This window comes from Neophocaena asiaeorientalis, unplaced genomic scaffold (assembly GCF_003031525.2).
Source record: "Neophocaena asiaeorientalis asiaeorientalis breed wild unplaced genomic scaffold, Neophocaena_asiaeorientalis_V1.1 scaffold138, whole genome shotgun sequence".
Taxonomy (NCBI): Eukaryota; Metazoa; Chordata; class Mammalia; order Artiodactyla; family Phocoenidae; genus Neophocaena; species Neophocaena asiaeorientalis.
The window spans coordinates 5,175,188-5,196,003 of record NW_020172632.1 but is presented as its reverse complement, the minus strand read 5'-3'; the positions used below and the strand labels follow the sequence as shown (position 1 = coordinate 5,196,003).

Genomic DNA, 20,816 nt, shown 5'->3' with positions numbered 1-20,816 from the left:
TATTGGGTGTTTATGGAGCTGGGTCTAGATTGGGGACAGGGGCCTCCTCAGGGCTGCCCGGAATGTCACCGGCCATCACTGTAGCCATTAAGCAGTGCTGGAGGACGCGTTTGGGGTCCACAGCCTGCTCTCCATTGCAGTCCGGCCATGGGTTCAGGAAGGGTGACTCTGCCCGAGAGGACTCACTCCTGGCACCTCCACTGAATTGCCCATGTTCCCGCCTTGGCGGTCAGGCAGTAGCTCATCAGGGTCTGGAAAACAGCAAGCCGAGGGCATGGGGCTTCCTCCTGCAGCCCTTCTTTCCATCAGGATCATACGTGCTGAACTCCCCTGAGTGCTTACCGTGGGCAGGATTGCGCTTGGAGTCTTAAATGCATCATTCATTTAACAAATATTCATTAACAATATACCACATCATGAACTAGGAGCTGTCAATGTTTCTCATGACCTTAACGTTTAATGGGGGAGACAGACAATAAACAATTGTTAGTACATATGAAGACTTCACCTTCACCATAAACCTGTGTGGTAGGTACTATTAAAAACTCATTTTATTTTACATTTGGTAGTATATATATGCTAGTGGGGAGCAGCCACATAGCACAGGGAGATCAGCTCAGTGCTTTGTGACCACCTAGAGGCATGGGATAGGGAGGATGGGAGGGAGGGAGACGCAAGACGGAAGAGTTATGGGAACATACGTATATGTATAACTGATTCACTTTGTTATAAAGCAGAAACTAACACACCATTGTAAAGCAATTATACTCTAATAAAGATGTAAAAAAAAAACTAACACTCATTTTATAGGTGAAGATACAGGCTTACTACACAGCTAGCCTGCAGGGAAGTGCTGGAAATTTTAAAAACATATATTATTCTCGGCTTTAAGAATAGATTTCATGAGTCTCTTCACTGGCTGCTTAATCCTCTCCTCCGTTTATGCCTGAGCTTGATAGGAAGCTCACTTGGCCTTATCATATCCCACTTCCCATTCATGACTTATTCTGCTGCAGCTTACTTGGTTTCTGCCCTCAACAGAACTTAAAACTTTTTGTCACTGAATCCCATGGTTACTTATAAGTTATTGTCTCCCTTGGCTTATCGGGAGCATTTCACACAATTAAGCATTCCTGCCTTCTTGGATAAAAAGTATATCAAGTGTTCAAGCCAGAAATGTGAGTCAACTCTCACACTTCCTCCCCCTCCCCCTTTCCAAAGTCAAGCAATTCACCAGGTCCTGTTGATTCCACCAAATCACTATCTGCAGTATCCACCCATTCTCTCCATCCTCAAGGCCACCACACTAGGTCAGGCTTTCATTTTCTTTTGCCCAGGCAAGACAGCCTTTGGCTGGGTCCCCTCCAGTCCACCTTCCAGGCTATAGCTGGAGAGATCTTTTTCTTTATTTTATTTTTTTGGCTGTTTGGGGTCTTTGTTGCAGTGCGCGGGCTTCTCATTGCAGTGGCTTCTCTTGTTGCCGAGCACGGACTCTAGGCACGCGGGCTTCAGTAGTTGTGACACACGGGCTTAGCTGCTCCACGGCATGTGAGATCTTCCCGGACCAGGGCTTGAACCCCGTGTCGCCTGCATTGGCAGGCGGATTCTTAACCACTGCATCACTAAGGAAGTCCAGAGAGATCTTTCTAAGGTGAAGTGAGTCCATGTACTGCTCTTTCTCAAAAGCATTCAATGTCTTCCCATTACCTGTGATCCTTGAGGTGCATTCAAGGTTCTTCATGTACTAGCCCCATCACCCCTTCTCTAGCTTTTTTACTACTACTCTTCCCTCAAGAACTCTATGCTTTATTATACCAAAATTTCATTGTTCCCTGAATGGGTCCATTCCTTCACATCTCTGGGTCTCCGCTTTTACTGTTTCTTCTGCCTGGAATGACATTTTATACCTTCTTTGTCTAGAAAACTCCTATGCTTTAAAACCCATTGATGGAAGAGACCGAGGATGAATGGTGCCTCTGAAACCAAGGGAAGAGTGAATTTCAAGAAGGAGGCTGTAGGGCTTCCCTGGTGGCATAGTGGTTAAGAATCTGCCTGCCAATTCAGGGAACACGGGTTCGAGCCCTGGTCCGGGAAGATCCCACATGCCGCAGAGAAACTAAGCCCGTGAGCCACAACTACTGAGCCTGTGCTCTAGAGCCCATGAGCCACAACTCCTGAGCCCGCGTGCCACAACTACTGAAGCCCACGCACCTAGAGCCTGTGCTCTGCAACAAGAGAAGCCACTGCAATGAGAAGCCCACGCACTACAACGAAGAGTAGCCCCCGCTCGCCGCAACTAGAGAAAAGCCCTCGCACAGCAATGAAGACCCAACACAGCAAAAAATAAATAATTAATTAAATTAAAAAAAAAAAAAGGAGGTTGTATGGGACATTGGACTTGGCTACACAACATCCATTCCACCTCTTCCCACCCAGTAATAGCAATTATGTTTGGGTAGGATTGGCCCCATCTCAGCTCCAGCGGGGGGGCCTGATTGATCCCAGCCCATCAAGTAGTCCTGTTCCTTTGCTACAGGGATGAGAAGTCAGTGCATAGCATTTCCCTGGGTTCAGTGATTGGTTTAGGGTTGGCACAGGACCTGAGGTAGTCCAATCAGGGTAGAGGTCAGGCCTTTTTTTTCCTCCTGGTTGAAGGAAGAGATAGCTCCCTCTTTCTCCTCCTGGCTAGATGGGAACAAAAAGCACACAGTCCCAGGGACTGCTGGCAGCCAACTTACTACCATGGGAAAAATCAGTCTGAGGAGAAAGCCAACACAAGATAGAGGGCAGAGCTGAGAGAATCTCAGAGGACAAAGCCACAAGCATGAGGACATTGTGAACTTCTATTGAAACCATTCCTAAAGCTCATCCTACTTTTGGACTTCTCATCTACAGAGCCAAAAAATTCCTTTTTTGTTTTGTTTTGTTTTGAACTTTCTATTTTTAATAATTTAAGGCTCACAAAAAGTTACAAAAATAGTAGAGAGTTCCATTGTACACTTCACCTAGCTTTCCCCAATGAGAACATCTTACATAACCATGGAGTAATTTCAAAACATGGAGACTGCCATTGACATAGTACAATTGACTAAACTACAGATCCTATTCAATTTTACCCATTTTTATATGGACTTTTCTTTTGGTGTATAGTACTATGAAAGCTTATCACATGTGTAGATTTATATAATCACGACCACAATCAGGATTAAGGACTGTTCCATCACCACAAAGAAACCTTCTCATGCTCTCCCTTTATAGTCATACCTTCCTCCTAAACCTAACTCTGGTAACCACTAACCCCTTCTCCACACTATCATTTTGTCATTTAAGAAGTGTTATATAGATGGAATTATGCAGTGTACAACTTTTGAGATTGGCTTTTTTCACTCTGTTTAATACCCTTGCAATCTACTCAAGTTGTTATGTGTATTGACAGTTCATTCGTTATGCACCTTTGTATATAGGTTTTTGTGCAGACACACATTTTCATTTCTCTAGGACCACTTAGGAATGTGATTGCTGTTTTGTATGGTATAGTGGGTTGAATGGTGACCCCCAAAGATATCAGGTCCCAATCTCTGGAATCTGTGAATATTACCTTATATGGTTTTTGCAGATGTGATGAAATTAAGGCTTTTGAGATGAGATTATCCTCAATTATCTGGATGGACCCTAAATGCCACCACAAGTGCCCTTATAAGAGAAAGGCAGGGATTTCCCTGGTGGTGCAGTGGATAAGACTCCACACTCCCAATGCAGGGGGGTCAGGGTTTGATCCCTGGTCAGGGAACTAGATCCCACATGCATGCCACAACTACAGAGCCCACGAGCCACAACTAAGGAGGCTGCAAGCTGCATCTGAGACCCAGTGCAACCAAATAAATAAATATTTTTTAAAAAGAGAGAGAAAGGCAGAGGGAGATAGACACTCACAGACAGTGATGTACAGAGGTAGAGATTGGAGTGATACAGCTACAAGCAAAGGAATGCTGGCAGTCACCAGAAACTGAAAGAGGTAAGGAACAGATTCACCCATGGAGCCTTTGATTTCAGCCCCGCAAAACTGATTTTGAATTTCTGGCCCCCAGAACTGTGAGAGAATACATGTCTATTATGTTAAGCCACCAAGTTTGTGGTAATTTGTTACAGTGGCCATAGGAAACTAATACATATAGTAAGTATGTTTAACTTTATGAAAACACCAAACTGTCTTCTGAAGTGGCTATACCATTCTAATTCCCACTAGAAGTATATAAGAGATCCAGTCGTTCCATGTCCTCACTTTGGATTGTCAGTGTTTTTACTTTAGGGTTCTGATAGATGAGAAGTGGTATCTCATTGTGGCTTTAATATGTGTTCTAGCTCCATTTATTTAAGTCTTCTTTGCTTTTCTTCATTAACATTTCGTATTTTTTATCGTATAGCTCCTGCACATGTTTTGTTAGTTTTATACCAGAGTATTTAATTTTTTTCAGAGTGACTATACATGATACTATATTTAAAATTTTGGTCTCCAGTTGTTTGTTGCTGGTATATATAAATACAATTGATGTTTGGGTCTGACCTTACATACTATGACCATGCTGAATGCACTCATTAGGTCTAGGAGGTTGTTTTGTGCATCTCTCTGTGCCTGTTTTGCAGATTCTTTGGGATCCTTTGTTATTTAAGCTTGCATTTTAAGGCATTCCATTTGGTACAGGGATTTAGTTCAATCTTCTATTCAATGCAAGAATCTCTTTCACTGAGTCCCACATTTAGCCTTTTCCTGGTTACCTTCCAGGCTTGGGGGTGCTCTTTTTTTTTTAAACCAAGAGTTACAATTGATGAACTAAATACGACTATGGTGATGAGGGCGCGCTTTATAAAAGTATTTCAGGTCTTATTCTAAGAAAGACCCAGCTTTATTGAATCAACATCTGCCTTCCTAAGGCTTCCCCCACTGATCCCAACTCTGTTCTCTGGCTTCTCTCAAAATGTCTCTTCCTCGCGCCCCAGGGTAGCCTTGCAGAGACTGGAGGTCCTAGGCCGTGAACCCTGAGACTCCTTTGCTTGAGGCCAAATGTCCCCAGCTCTTCAGCGGATACTCACATAATCTGTTTCTCAGACCAAGCTGGTCACCTGCCTCTGATCACCTTCTGATTGGTCAAGGTTCCTCTGAAATTGTGGGTCTCTGAGCAGCTGGCAGTCAGGGCTCAGGGGGAATCCTTGGGCTTCTAGGAGCTATAAAACCTTGGCTCAAATCCTCATTCTGCTATTAAATCATTGTGCTACCTTGGGCTAACTTCTTCTCCTCTCTGGATCTCAGTTACTATTCTATAAAATGGGGTAGAAAGTAGGGCTGGTCTTGTTTTTCTCTTTCTTTTCCCTGGAATTCCAAATTGTAGAGGATTTCTGTCTGTATAATAGACTGCCTTTATTAGGTACTAGCTCCCCCCCTCCCATTTTCTATTAAAGAGTTCTGATTAGCAGGAAAGAGCCCGTGCTAATTACCCTCCTTGGACTAATATAATTCTAGCTCAAAACAAAGAAACTTGGTCCCAGTAAAACCTTTGAAATATTGGAAATTGCTCAAGAATCCTCATTGCTATATTTGGGGACCCTTGGGTGATATATTTGGAACCCAAAGTTGGGAACCTGTGGAGTGGATGCTAAAATGTTACCTCTGAGCTGTGACAGCTGATGCATTCTATTCAACTGCGAGTAAAGAAGGACCGTCATTCTCTTGCTTCCAGACTCTATAATTCTGTTAATGTAATCTGAGCTTCCACTCACCCTTTTTTGGCAGATACATCACAATGCAGGTTCATACTGAACTTGTGGACCCAGCATGTCTTTTTTATGTGATTATCTTTCCCAGATCCCATGGATTCCCTCACATATGTATCCCAGGGCCTTCAGTTCCACAACCCTTCAATTCCCTTCCAGGGAAACCAGTGGAATAGGCAATGGTCCAACTCTTGAGTACGCATATATATTTCTGCCTCTTCCTCTGGCTAATATATAATGAAAGCTATTAAAATCCCTCAGTGGTGCCTGAAGCCTGGGGGAGGGAGTTCTGTCTTACAAAGGTGCTAGCCAAGAGGCACTTGGAAAGGAGGATGCTTAAAGGCAAATATAAAAAGTTCAATTTTCAAGTTACAATAAGATCCATGTTTGGCTAAAACACGCCGGTACAACAATCTTATCTGATTCTCCTAACAAGTCTCTGAGGTGGGTGTTATTATTCCATGTTATAGATAAATAACTGAGGCCCAGACAGAGAAGGTTAGCACTGACACAGGTATTTATTGGATCCAGGATACACTTTCCATTCTGCTCGATTCCAAAGCTTGGGCTCTTTCCACAGAGCAAGCATACCCTTAGTATAGGTTAGGAACTCTGTTAGGTGCTGGGGATACAGAGGTGCTTAAGACATGGTTCCTGTATTTGAGATATTAACAGACAGGTTGAGGAGACTAACGTGTAAAGATCTAAGTGCCTAATAATAATAAAAATGAGGGTTACTCATTGTTAAAAGTCTACCATGTATCGGAGACTAAGTAGCTCCTATGTAAGCATCACCTCTAGGTTTACAGCTTTCTTGGTGGGTATTATTGTACACATTTTACAGAGTAAACTGAGGCCCAGAGAGAAGTGACTTGCTTAAGGCCACACAATGAGAGTGACAAAGCCAGGATTAGAGCCAGCCCAGGGTTATGCTTTCCTACCTTTCTCCAGGGACCTTTCGGCCAGTGCCCCCATTACCTGGGAGCTTAGCCTGTAGTGACCAGCCAGGAAAGGAGTTCTCAGATTCTCTCCCTGCTTGGAGATGAGTCAAGACTGACCCATCACTGAGGCTTGTTTGGGTCATGGGTACTACCTCCCCAAGTGTGGTTAATTAAAAAGCAGAGCTTCCCTGGTGGCGCAGTGGTTGAGAGTCCGCCTGCTGATGCAGGGGACGCGGGTTCGTGCCCCGGTCCGGGAAGATCCTACATGCCGTGGAGCAGCTGGGCCCGTGAGCCATGGCCGCTGAGCCTGTGCGTCCGGAGCCTGTGCTCCGCAACGGGAGAGGCCACAACAGTGAGAGGCCCGCGTACCGCAAAAAACAAAAACAAAAACAAAAAAAAGTAGTGGGCTCCAAGGAAGTGGAACCTGGAAGGTAAGAGCACCTGCTACAGGAAAAGATCTTTGGCCCAGGAGGCAAAGGCTTGGCCAGTTGCCTGGGTGACCTTGGGCACATGAATGTCCCTTTCTGGGCCTCAGCAACCCATTGATACAGTGAGAACATCAGACTTGATTTCTAGGAGCCCTATGAATTAGTGAGAATGGTTGATTAATGATATCCCCACCAACACTTTTCAGAGGAGGATGAGAACTGAACTCTTGTCTTTCTTTTTTTTCCCCCACTTTTTGTCTCTTATTAAAGGTACCTAGGTTGGAATATCAATTCCACACTTACCTCACTCACCTCATCTGTAAAACAGGATTGATAATAACCACCTGATAAAGTAGTTGAATGGGTTAAATGGGATAATATGTTTAAAGTCCTTGGCATAGTGCCTAGCACAAACGTAGAAGCTCGGTCAGCCTTCTGATCAAGCTAGTTCCTCACAAAGTACGAGAATAAAAAAGTTTACGGTCTTTGTTGCATCCCAAGTTTGAGGGATGGGGTAGGGTGGGGGTAATGGGACAGTACAGAACATCTGGGCAGCAGAAGGAGCCTGTCTTCAGAAGCTCTGTTCTATTTCCACTCTGCTCTTGCCAAGGAACTCCCCATCCCGTCCCTGCCCCCAGACTCAGAGATCAGGACCCCAGGTACCATGTGCAATGAGCGTGGCCTTTAGAGTCAGGAGATCAGGGTTGACATCCCAGCAGTACATGCTCATCAGCTCTGTAGACTTGGCCATTCACTTCCCTTGGCTGAGCCTTGATTTCCTCTCCTGTATAATGGGGCTAAGGATCTCTCTACATGTCCTACCAGAGAAGGAGATGGAAACAGATGAAAGTCTGTGTCAGGGGGCAAGCTCTGATGAGTGTAAGGTAGTGGCCTGTAAACGTCTCAGATGCAGGAGGGACAAGAGGCTCCTGGGTTGATGCTGTGGGTTCAGAGGAAGGAGAGGACAGCACTTAATGAAGAAAAAAGGGAGGTGCTAAGAGCTGAGTTTGGGCAAAAGGCAGAGAGAGCCCAAAACTGTCATTTAGTGAATAGTCGGGATATGCATTTTCCATCTGAAAAATAAGAAGCAAATAGCAAGAACACAAGCTGTGTCAAACCCTGGTGACTGAATAACCCAGCTGATGGCTGAGCAGTGAAAAGCAGGAGGGTGGTTTTCATTCACAGGATCGACAGACAGGTGAACTGTGTTCCCTTGAGTTAGAAAGGCTACAGGGGACAGGGTGGGGAGAGATGAAGGGAGCAGGGCACAGGCAGAAGCACCCCACACACCTGGCCTGGTGAGGTAGAAAGAGTAGGACTTTGGAGGCAGAAAAACACACATATTTGAATTCCAGCTCTGCAATTTACAAACTGTGACCCCTTGGGCTAGTTATCTGACCTCCCTGGAACCTGGTTTTCACATCTGTAACATGGGTGATAATAACACCTACCTCACTGGGGTAGTTTGGAAAATTAGACAAGACAGTGCATGTAAAGTTTCAAATGGTATCTGGCATAAAGTAGGGACTTCCCTTTCTCAGCACAGGGATAAGGGGAGGAAGGAAGGTGGAGGTAGAGTTGGCTCTGTCACTCACTCACTAGGTGACTGAGGCCTCGGTTTCCTGATCTGTAAAATGGATAGTAATAAGTTCTGTACTCTGCCTGGTTATTGTGAAAAGAAAATGAGATGGTCTATTTAGAGCTAATTCATTCCTTTTAACTGCAGTATCATATTTTATTATTCCTCTACTGATGGACATTTAGTTTGTTTCCAGTGTGACAAGCTGTCATGGAATCCATCTTTACAAGTCCTCTCCTAGTGCAACTATATCTCTAAGGCAGATAATTAGAAAAGTGGAATTACTGAGTTATAGGGTATGTACATTTTTAGTTTAAATGGATAGTGCCAAATTGCTCTACAAAGTGGTTTTACCAATTTATTCTTATCAGTGGTATATGAGAGTATCCATTCCCCCATGTAACCTTCTCACTATTAATGTGATCCATTTTTGGAGTTTTGCCAATGTAATCATTTTTAAAAAAGGTATGTCATCCTTAAATTGCATTCTCCTGATTATTAGTAAGGTTGGGCATTTGTATTTTTTAGTGGATTATGTTTTTCTCACTTGTTCAAAGATATATATTCTTGATATCAATCCTGTCTCTATTTTAGATACAGTTGATTCTCATTAGTCGCTGTAGTTATGTTCTAAAAAGTCACCACAAACACTGAATTAGCGAATACTGAATTATTGCTCCTTGGGGAAATACAAAGTTAGGTTCCTGTGAGCCTCTGGTCACATTTTTGTCGTCAATCAATATATAACTATGTTTTGTGTGTGTTTCTGTTTAAAAACACCTTATTTAATATATATTGCTAATTCATTAACATTTAACTCATGGCCAACAGCACTATACCTCCTTTCTGAGCAAAGTGTACTGAACACATGTATTTTTTCCATAAGGCACATGAGAGCCTTGTACTGAGGAATACTAGACAGAACTTCAGCATTAATTTGGGGGTCATTTTCAACAGCGAAACCGCCAACAAAAATCATAAAAATGTGGCACTAAATATACCACGAAAAGGACACTTGTTTACTGTATAAGAGCGGAAACAAGAAGGCAGAGCATGGCCTTCCTTGTTCAACCGCAGCTGAGAATGTGTGTGATAGGGCAACTCAAATTTTTTGTTGCTCTGTGTACATCCACATCTGCACATGACCTCAAAAACACTGAAAGTATTGATTTTTGAGGTTACAAATTAATTCTAGCAAGTAGCAAATTCACAAGTATGGAATCTGCAAATAATTAGGGTTGACCGTGTGTGTGTATTTATATCTTTGCAGTCCACCACTTGTTTTTTAACTTTATGTATGGTATATTTTGTATTATTTGTATTTGATGTAGACAAATTTGCAAATATTTCCCTCATTTTTAAAATTAAACATTTTATTCATGTTATTATATTCTTTAATTAGTCTGTTTCTGGAGTCTCTATTCTAGGGTTTCTCAACATCAACACTATTGACATTCTGGGTCAGATAATTCCTTATTGTAGGGTGCTGTCCTATATATTGTAGGATGTTTAATAACATCTTCCTGTAACAAATAGGATGCTGACTATAATCAAATTATTTTGATTAACAATGAGCACATGGAAGAGTTTGGGATGGAAATGTTCATATCATGAACCTCCTGAGAAATGTGCTGCTGCTTCAGAATATTCCAGAAACACTTTTGAGGCAAACGTTCCGAACATAATTTCTAAATATCTCCCCTCTGCAAAGGTGCTAACCTGCTGAATACAAGGAAATCATGTGACCTCTTTCTTACTTGTAGTCTGTAAGCTTAATCCTGGGTCCAACTTTGTGTGGGGTTTTGAGCTGATGAACAGGTAACAAAGCACACAGGCGGTGACAATGAAGGCCGGGAGGACCACTGCTGCTATGGACAGGCCCACAAGAGCACCAATACTGGGGAGAGAAAACCATAAGGGAGCAGAGGGTCAGGAAAGGACTTGGGAAGCAGCATGTTATAAGAGAAGTATTGTAGGTGTTATAGGAGTCAGCCGACTTTAACTTTTGTTCTGTCTCTCCTTGCCTTAAACAGGTTTTCTGGGCGTAAGCATAGGAAAGAGCATCAACTATGTGGCAAGTACTCACCACGTACATAACTTGACATGGCTCAGTGTCACCATGTAGTTGGGACTCAGTATGTGTTCCCTTTCTTCTCCTCTCCTTTCCTCAACCTGCTCCCACCCCAGGAAGCTAGAGATGATCTTAAAGAGCCCTCCCCACACTGCTGTTTCTTAAAAATCAAGGGACTTTCCTGGTGGCGCAGTGGTTAAGAATCTGCCTGCCAATGCAGGGGACACTGGTTCAAGCTCTGGTCCAGGAAGATCCCATATGCCGCAGAGCAATTAAGCCCGTGCGCTACAACTACTGAGCCTGTGCTCTACAGCCCGTGAGCCACAACTACTGAGCCCACATGCCACAACTACTGAAGCCCGCGTGCCTAGAGCCCATGCTCCGCAACAAGAGAAGCCACCACAATGAGAAGCCTGCGTACTGCAACGAAGAGTAACCCCTGCTCGCCGCAACTAGAGAAAGCCTGCACGCAGCAACAAAGACCCAATGCAGGCAAAAATAAATAAATTTATCAAAAATCAAGACACATAGAAGGCCTTAGTTCAATACCCGCTGTCCTTCCAGCTTCAAGGTAATTTCTGACCCAGTCTCTAGTGGGTCATCACACCAGTGTGGACTCCATGTCTAGAACACCTCCCTGCTGCTGGTCCCTCACCCCACAACCTCACTGCCTCTGCCCCAAGTCAGGCCTTGGTCACCTGGTCTCCAGACAACTACCTTCTGGCTCATTTTGGGGTCCACTGTCTTTCCTGTTTCACATGATCTCTCCCATCATCTCCCCACATCAGAATTTCACCTGTCCTTGAAGGCCCATCTCAAATGTCTCCTCCTCAACGCTTTCCTGGGTCCTCTTTTTCTCTTCTTCTTCCAGGCCAGGCCCACCCAGCCAGGACACCTACTCTGGGCCTTTAGCAGTTCCTACTTGGTCAGGCAGCCCAATGTGGTAGGGAAAGAACAAAGAGCTTTGGAACTCTTACAGACCCACCTAGTTTAGGACCCAGGTCTGTACCTAACTCGATGTGAGATCTTGATGAAATTACTTAGCCTTTTGAGCCTCAGCTTCTTTGTCGGAAAAGTGAGGATGATCAAAACACAGCACCTCACAGGTGGTAGTGAGGATGAATGATAGACGTAATATTCTTGGTGCATAGAAGTTCAACATATTCCTCATGTGTTCTTTGTAGGGAGACTGAGACCATGTTTAACTGGCTTTTTTCTCTCCTTGTACAAGCTCCAGCACATAGTAGGCACTTAGTAACTATTATTGAGTACCTGCTTTGTGTCAAACACTGTGGGATGTTCTCCCAATAGGAGGGGATAGGTACACCAGGATTGTTTGTGTACCCTTTCTGCCTGTGATTCCTGCAGCTTTTCTGCACCACCCCCAGCCCTGACCCCAGCCTCAGATTCCTGCCCTTGCCATTTCTGTTGGATTTCACTCCCAGCTAGCTGATGGCTAACTTCCACTAAACAGAAACACCTTAGAGCTTTGGAGAGTGTGTTTCCCCAAGGCTAAATAAATTATTGGATATCCCTGCAGTGGAATAGTATAGAGCCATTAAAAACATGTTTTCAAATAATATTTAAGATCAAGGATAAATTCTTTTTTTTTTTAACATCTTTATTGGGGTATAATTGCTTTACAATGGTGTGTTAATTTCTGCTTTATAACAAAGTGAATCAGTTATACATATATATATGTTCCCATACCTCTTTCCTCTTGCGTCTCCCTCCCTCCCACCCTCCCTATCCCACCCCTCCAGGTGGTCACAAAGCACCAAGCTGATATCCCTGTGCTATGTGGCTGCTTCCCACTAGCTATCTACCTTACGTTTGGTGGTGTATATATGTCCATGCCTCTCTCTCGCTTTGTTACAGCTCACCCTTCCCCCTCCCCATATCCTCAACTCCGTTCTCCAGCAGGTCTGTATCTTTATTCCTGTTTTACCCCTAGGTTCTTCATGACATTTTTTTTCTTAAATTCCATATATATGTGTTAACATACAGTATTTGTCTTTCTCTTTCTGACTTACTTCACTCTGTATGACAGACTCTAGGTGTATCCACCTCATTACAAATAGCTCAATTTCGTAAGGATAAATTCTGATGAGATAATGTTAAGTGAAAAAAGCAGGATCCACTACTAATTATATAGTGTAGTCCTAACTTAAATAAATAAACATAACATATACATGCATAACATAACATAGGTACGGTTGGATGTAAATACACTAAAATGCTAACGGGCTGTCTCTGGGAGTAGCACAGGCTGTGGATGTCCTGTCTGTGTCCCATTGGGTCTTACAGTTGTGGAATATTCTGGCCAGGGTTTCAAAAGCCCGCAAATGTATCTCTTTGTCTGAGGGCTTTCTTGGGCCCAGAACAGTCTCTGTCTGCACGTTGAACAGTTCAAAAGTACAGGAAAATTAATGCCCCTCTTCTCCCTCCAGCACACAGTCAATGACTGAAAGAAATTGGTATGTAAATACCCAGCTTCCTGGCCCTCAGATGGGATGACTCTGAGAGTAAGTTCTACACTGGCTGGCAGAGTTCAGCAGTTTAAGCTCTGGTGGCCCTTGGTGGTGACTTGCTTGGTAACACCATCATTAGCTCCTTCCCTTTCCCATCTCACTTCCCCACCCTGTACCAGTATTTTCTAGGATTGCTGGTCATATAAACTACTTGCCCTCAAATCCTTGTTTCCAAGTCTTCTGGGGAGCCCAAGCTAAGATACTGGATTTCTCACAGTTGCTTTCCTTTTTTGTTTCTCCTGTCCTTTCAACATTTTCCACATTGAGCATATAGTACTTTTTAGTTCTTTAGGACTAGTTTACTACTTTTTAGTTTACTATTTAACTAAGTGTTATCTCCTTTCTTGAGATACACTCACTGTTTATAAGGCTGTTATCTGGAAGACTCGTGCTCAGGTTGGGACCACACCCTTTACAAGGGGCATCCATGGGCACCTAGCTGGAAAAAGCCCTGTAAAAGTAGGATCCTTTGAGGAGCGGGTGAGAAAGCTGGAGGGATATATTCCAGATCAGCGGTCAGTCAGGTAGTGGGCACTGCTCTGATGGTCTGTCTCGGAACGGAGGAACAAGCTCCCAAGGACAGAGCTGGGAACAACAAGGGAGAGTCCTAGGGGGAAAATCTGTACTCAGTATAAGATGAACTCAAATGATCAGAGTTTTCCCATGGTGAATGTACTGCCTCAAGAGGTGGTAAGTTTCCTATTGTCGGACAGGTTTGCACAAGACCTGGATGAATCCACCTTTCAATGAAGTTAGATTCCTGCCTATGGTGGGAAATTGGATTGAAGAGCTGCTAGCCTTCTAGGATTTCACAGATCTATGACTCTGAAAGATAGGTAATCCACTATGACTTCTAGGAAAGAACTGGAAGGAGGGTTTAACATTTGTTAGGGTTTTTTTTTTTTTTTTGCGGTACGCAGGCCTCTCACTGTTGTGGCCTCTCCCGTTGTGGAGCGCAGGCTCAGCGGCCATGGCTCACGGGCCCAGCGGCTCTGCGGCATGTGTGATCTTCCCAGACCGGGGCACGAACCCGTGTCCCCTTGCATCAGCAGGCGGACTTTCAACCACTGCGCCACCAGGGAAGCCCCTTTGTTAGGGTTTTTGAGTCAGACAGTTCTAAGTGTGAATCCTGGTTCTCTCACATTTAGCTGAAAAATCCTTCACCTTTTGAGCTTCATTTTTTTCATTCATAAAAGTTACTATATCACCAAGTGTCCATAAAGATTAAATGAGATAGTGTATATACAGTGCCTGACCACCAGTTCTGCCCTCCAGCAAGGCTGCTACCTTTGGCTCACATCCTGATAAAAAACAGAACTACTGGGGCTTCCCTGGTGGTGCAGTGGTTGAGACTCCGCCTGCCGATGCAGGGGACACGGGTTCGTGCCCTGGTCCGGGAAGATCCCACATGCCGCGGAGCGGCTGGGCCCGTGAGCCATGGCCGCTGAGCCTGCGCTCCACAACGGGAGAGGCCACAACAGTGAGAGGCCCACGTACCGCAAAAAAAAAAAAAAAAGTAAAACAGAACTACTGATAAAGGATGTTTGGAAAGTCAGCCAGACATGTGATAGCACCAGCTGCATTTCCACAGGGAGTCTTCATTTCCTGAGACATGCTTTTTTTAAAAATAAATTTATTTATTTTATTTATTTTTGGCTGCATTGGGTCTTCATTGTTGCACGTGGGCTTTCTCTGGTTGCGGTGAGCGAGGGCTACTCTTCGATGCGGTGCATGGGCTTCTCATTGCAGTGGCTTCTCTCATTGCGGAGCACGGGCTCTAGGCGCGCGGGCTTCAGTAGTTGTGGCTCACGGACTCTAGAGCACAGGCTCAGTAGCTGTGGTGCACATGCTTAGCTGCTCCGCAGCATGTGGGATCTTCCTGGACCAGGGCTCAAACCCATGTCCCCTGCATTGGCAGGTGGATTCTTAACCACTGTGCCACTAGGGAAGTCCTGAGACATGCTTTTAAAGACAGCAATTCTTCTTGAGCACTACCCGAGGGAACAGTGTTTACCTGCTGATTTTCATGTTTTTAAGGGCCAGCTTTCATGAAAAGGGCCAAATGGAGTCCAGAACAAAACAAGTTCTCCACCCTGCAATGGTGGGGCTCTGACATCCCATGCTGGAAGGGTTGTTTCAGGGTTTGGAGTATACTGATCATTTAATGTCCTGAGGACCCCAGTTTCCCTCCTCCACTTTGCAATTGTCTGTGATGTTTATGAACCATATTATAGCCATGCCTAGGAAGAGTCAGCCCTGCAGGCTAGAACCTTTCAGCTGCCCTTGGGGTCATAGAATGGAAGCACACAACATGCAATGTGACCTCAGAGATCACCCCATCCAACCCTCTAGCTCACTGTCTGAGCCACTAAAGCACTCTATGTCTCAAGAGGGTCCAAGGCAAGGAGAGGGACCCCAAGGGGTATATAGGGAAGGGGGTGGTAGTAGTGGGATGGGATCCTGGCTGGGTGCTGAGGAGTTTACTCATCTCTGTGTCTCCAAGTGCTACAACAGTGTCCAGAAGACAGCAGAAGGTCAGTGAGTATCTTTTCAAGTGATCTGAGCAGAGCAGGTTATGAGAGCCAGGCTAGATTTAGACATTTGTGCAGCAGCTCAAGCCTGGGCTTGGGACCAGACAAGCCTGAGTTTTCATCCCAGTTCTGCCACTTCCTCTCACTGGGGTACTCTAAGATAGTAACTTAACCTCTTTCAAGTTTTCTCATCTGTAAGATGGAGAGAAGATGTGCCAGGGTTGTGAATGTGTGAATGCATCTAGCCCTTGGATGGTGTTAGGTAATGTTCTTTAAATCTCAGTGTACCATGACGTTGTTGGAAGATCTTGGACAATTCTCTTTCATATTCTGAGCATCACTTTCCCCACCTATGAACCAGGGAAAGGGAACTCCCTTTTATTGAGCACCTACTATATGCACTAGTCACTTTCACATGCATTATTGCACTTAATCCTCCCAATAATTCCATGAGACAGGTATTACTATTGCCATTTTAAAGATAACAAAAGAGACTCGGAGATAATTTGCCCAAATTCACATAGCTAATAAGGGACAGAGCCAAAGTTTGGACCAGGTTCTAACCAGCCCCAACGCTCCACACTGCTTCCATACCTCAAAGGGAGGCCAGCGCTGTCATATTTCAATACTCAGCTCAGTACTAAGTACACAGTGGGTCTTCAGCAAATACTCCATTGTTATATTTTAGATGCACGTCTTATCTCTTTAAATGGACTGTGAACTCCTCAGAGAGGGAATCATTGATTTCTGTGTCTCTAATGCCTAGCCTAGCACCTGGCACAAAGCAAAGGCTATAATGAATGAATGAAAATATGGATGAACAGAGAATATATGAATATAATTCCCCAGGTGACAGCAGCCAAATGTGCAGGATCTGAAAACCTGGCCATCTGAAGATCCTTTGGAATTACAGATTGAGCAGTCTAGAAAACCAATAATATCTGTAATTGTTAGTGGCATATGCCAAGTTGATTTTACCTCTTGATCTCATTTGGTCCTTGCCCTAGGCAGAAATCATCCTCCCCATCTGATAGATGAAAAGAGAGAGGCTCAGAGAGGTTTCAGAGGCAGACTGTCCTTTCCCACCCAGCAGGCATACAGCCTCTGGTCACACACTTCCCGAGACAGGAAGATCACTGTCTACTGAGGCAGCCCACTCCATTTTCGCTGATGCCTGTTTCCCAGAGCAGGCTCAGGGTCAGGTCTTATTCTCTGGGTGAGGCCTTTGGAGACCCACAGAGATTGAGACCTGTTACCCTCTCAGTCCCACACTTGGGTTCCAGGAATGTCAGCACTGGCCTAACCACCTGCTTCTCTGAACTAGTGGGGAAACTGAGGTCCTGTGGTGGGGATTCACCCAAATTACACCGATCTGGCTTCTGCTGTGGCATCATGTCCTTGCCTCATTATGAAGTTGGAGGCAACTCTGAGTCTTTGGTCTTCTGCCTTAGGTCAGAACTCACCACAGGGTCTGGCATTGCTAAGGCCTCAGGAAGGGGTGGCTGAAAGAATGACTAAATATGAGGGGGAACAAAAGAATTGAGGTTGGGCTGAGGCTCGGGTTGAGTTGGGGTGTAGCATCAGGTGAGGTATTAAAGCTTGAGAGTGAGGTTTGAATGTAGGTCTAGATAATGTTTGGAGTTGGGGTGAGGAAGAGAGCTGAGGTGGGCTTGCAGGGAGGACTGAGGCGGAGGTTAGGGCTGCTGATAGAGTAAGTACTGGGGAGTGGGTTAGGTCAGGGATGAGGCTGATGATGGCATTAGGGAGGGGACCCTGGTGGGTACTTGGATAAGGGAGGAGTCTGGGTATCCTGTGAAGGCTGCAAGATGGGAGTTTGCTGTTAGGCTGGGGCTTGTTATGTAGTTTGAGGTTGGGTTGAGGGTGGTGGATGATGATGTTTGGAGTGGAGACGAAGTGAAGGCTTTTCAGGGTGGAGTTGGTGTGAGGTTCAAGGATGGATCTGAATAATGGTTGGGTCAAAATGGGGGAATGGAGCGGAGAAGCGGCCGCAGGGGGAGCTGGGCTGGTGACAGGGCGAGAGCCTGAGAGGGTAACGACTGGGTGGGTGTCGGTGCTGACGTTGTGGTGGGCACCTGGATGAGGATTGAGACTTTAGCAGGCGGCTGGGCCGAGGATGGAGCACGGGGCCTAAGACTGGAGTGGGGTTCTAGGTGGGGTTAGGGCCAGGGCCGGTACCTGAGCCACCACATGTAGCTGTGCTCGCAGGGGAAGAAGCTGTGCGGGGCGTCGCTGCAGTACTTGTGATCGCGGAAGCCGCAGCAGAAGACGGCCGCTGAGAGACGAACGGACGGAGACAGAACTGAGCACGAGAAAGATACAAGGAGAGAGGCAGAGATAAGCAGAGAGACAGAGATTGACGCAGAGACGAGGAAGACACAGCGAGGGGCGCGGAAACGCAGCGGTTAGAGACCTAGAGTCCCCGAGTACGGAGGGAGGCGACCAGGTACGCCGACAGGGCTCGTCAGGAGGGGAGATGGAGGAGGGAGAGAGAGGGAGGAGGAGGGCGTGGAGAGCGGCGGGAAGGCGGGCGGGAGCCGGGAAAAGGGAGCCGCCCGCGTCTCTGCCAGCGTCCCCCACCGGCCCCACTACGTTCCCAGTTTATACACTAGGGCGCTGGGTGCTCAGAGAGACAGCGCATGTCCGGGGTGGCAGAGCGGGAATCGAGGCCACCGGCTTGAATTCCACATCTGCGCTGAGCACCCGCCCTTGTGCTAGGCGCTGTGCGGGGCAGCCCCAGGCTAGTGCAGGACACAGACAGGGGACCTGCCATGGACCACACAGTAGGGTCAGTATAGGGATGATCAATGCACGACCTCACTTAACCTTCACAACAACCCAGAGGACCAGGGATTTTCATACTCATTTTATAAATGAGAGCTTAGGGTCAAATTAAAGTCATTTTCCAGGGCTCTTAAAGCCCATGGGATTTTTTTTTTTTTTTATGATTTTTTTTTTTTTTTTATCTTTTTTTTTTTTTTTTTTTTTTTTTGTGGTACGCGGGCCTCTCACTGTTGTGGCCTCTCCCGTTGCGGAGCACAGGCTCCGGACGCGCAGGCCCAGCGGCCATGGGTCACGGGCCCAGCCGCTCCGCGGCATGTAGGATCCTCCCGGACCGGGGCACGAACCCGCGTCCCCTGCATCGGCAGGCGGACTCTCAACCACTGCGCCACCAGGGAAGCCCCCCATGGGATTTTAACGTGGGTCTGTCTTGTTCTCAAGCCTTTGCTCTTTCTGGGGTTCTTGCAGAGCCTCTTTTCCAGTGACTTTTATATGTTGTCATCATCTGGCTTCCTTGCCTGCCACTTCCTTTCCCTGAGCAGCTAACTCATGCACTGACATGTTCACGCTCCCCTGTTCATACTCTCTGCCACACTGGCCTAGGACAAGGGGGTTAGTGGATGTCCAGATGGTAACTCCACCCAGCAGGAAGCAAAGCCAACACACCTCTCCATTCTCAAACATCATTTCCAGATCACAAGGTCGATGTTCTCACTAGGATCAGAGAACCACAGTCTGAAGGAACTGTATGAAGCCTTTGGAGCCTGCCTGTCTGTCCTCTCAGGGTACACTGAGGAAACCCAGGCTCTGACAGGTGCACAGTATGGCCCAATTACACCGAACAAGGACTAGGGACTGCTGAACTTTAGTTGTCAATATTTCCCATTCAGCCAATCACAGAGTGTTGGGGTTGAAAAGGACCTATGGGTCATGTAATCAGTTACTGAGTTACAGCTGGCATTAAAAAAAAAATTAATGGAATAGAAAATGCACACTGCAAATAGCAAAGTTAAGTATTCTTCCATAAAATGTTTGTTTCATTTACATGTGTCTCTGTGTACTGTGGTCCAGATCACAATGTAAAATGCATTTCTTATTTTGAGTCAGGTCAAAAAGGTTTGAAAGCCACTGAATCTGACACCTCCCATTGTACAGATGGGCAGGGACTCACTCAAGATTACAAAATATTTAGCTCTCCTCATTTCTCACTGCAGTGGGTAGAGTAGGAAATAGCTAATGTGATGCCTTGGGAGTCCCTAATTCCTCCATCCCTTGCTTTCAGTGTGTATGGGATAAAATATGGGCATCAGGGCATCTGGGCTCAAGCCCTAGCTCTACCCCTTCTCTGCTTTTTCTCTCTGTGCTTCAGGTTCCTTTTCTTCATCCAGGTCAGCTCCTCAGATACTGATGTGTGCCATGCCCTTGACCTGGGCTCTGGGGCCCCTGAGAGAGATCAGATCTGGGTCTGCCCTTGAGAAACACTGTATAGTGGGGGAGTCGGACAGATGATGACAGGACACAGCAGTGAAGGGGGAAATTCAGGAACCATGGCCACAGAGGGATCACCCTCTGAAGGAGAAGGGAAGAGTTTTGAGGGGGTAGTGTCTTCAAGGGTCACTGTAAGGTCAAATATGAAAACTGGAAGGAATTGTTATTATCCTCCAGAAAATTCCTCCCCTAGGCTGTGAATCTCTGGAAACTGGGAACTCTATGACTACTTTAATGGAGGTGCACTTTGGCCTCTTTATTAGATGGAGAGCAAAGAGAAAGGGTGGAGTCCTGTGGAAAGGATTGGGGTCTCCTGGAGACATGGGATTCAGCTGTGAGGTGCAAAGCACTCTGCTCTGGCTTTTGGCAAAATTGGGAAGCTGTCAACAGTTTCCAAAGCCCTTTTCCAGCCAAGAATTAATTTGTTCCTCCAGCAACCCTGTGGAGTGAGCCAAGCAGGGATGATGGGGCCCCTGAGAGAAATAACAAGGCCAATGTCACAAAGCAGCCAGTGGCCCAGGCAGGACTAGTATCCATGTCTGTCTAGCCAAGGGTCCTCTCTGGCAGTCTGATGAAAACTATGGTCCCCTATTCAGAAGAATATTTTTAACTACAAAAAGTAAATTACTTAGGATTACAAAGGATACCAATTATGTAGAATCATTATCAAAATAGTTAT

General features: G+C 45.6%; 1 protein-coding gene across 1 annotated transcript; it reads right to left on the bottom strand.

The window, feature by feature from the left end:
- Positions 1 to 10: 10 nt before the first annotated feature.
- SHISAL2A (shisa like 2A) lies at positions 11 to 18,135 on the bottom strand. The gene is given in 4 exon segments (XM_024739252.1): positions 11 to 159; positions 162 to 251; positions 10,475 to 10,614; positions 18,047 to 18,135. Coding segments are annotated over 4 exon segments (393 nt in total). The 5' UTR covers positions 18,061 to 18,135.
- Between the last annotated feature and the right edge of the window lie 2,681 nt (positions 18,136 to 20,816).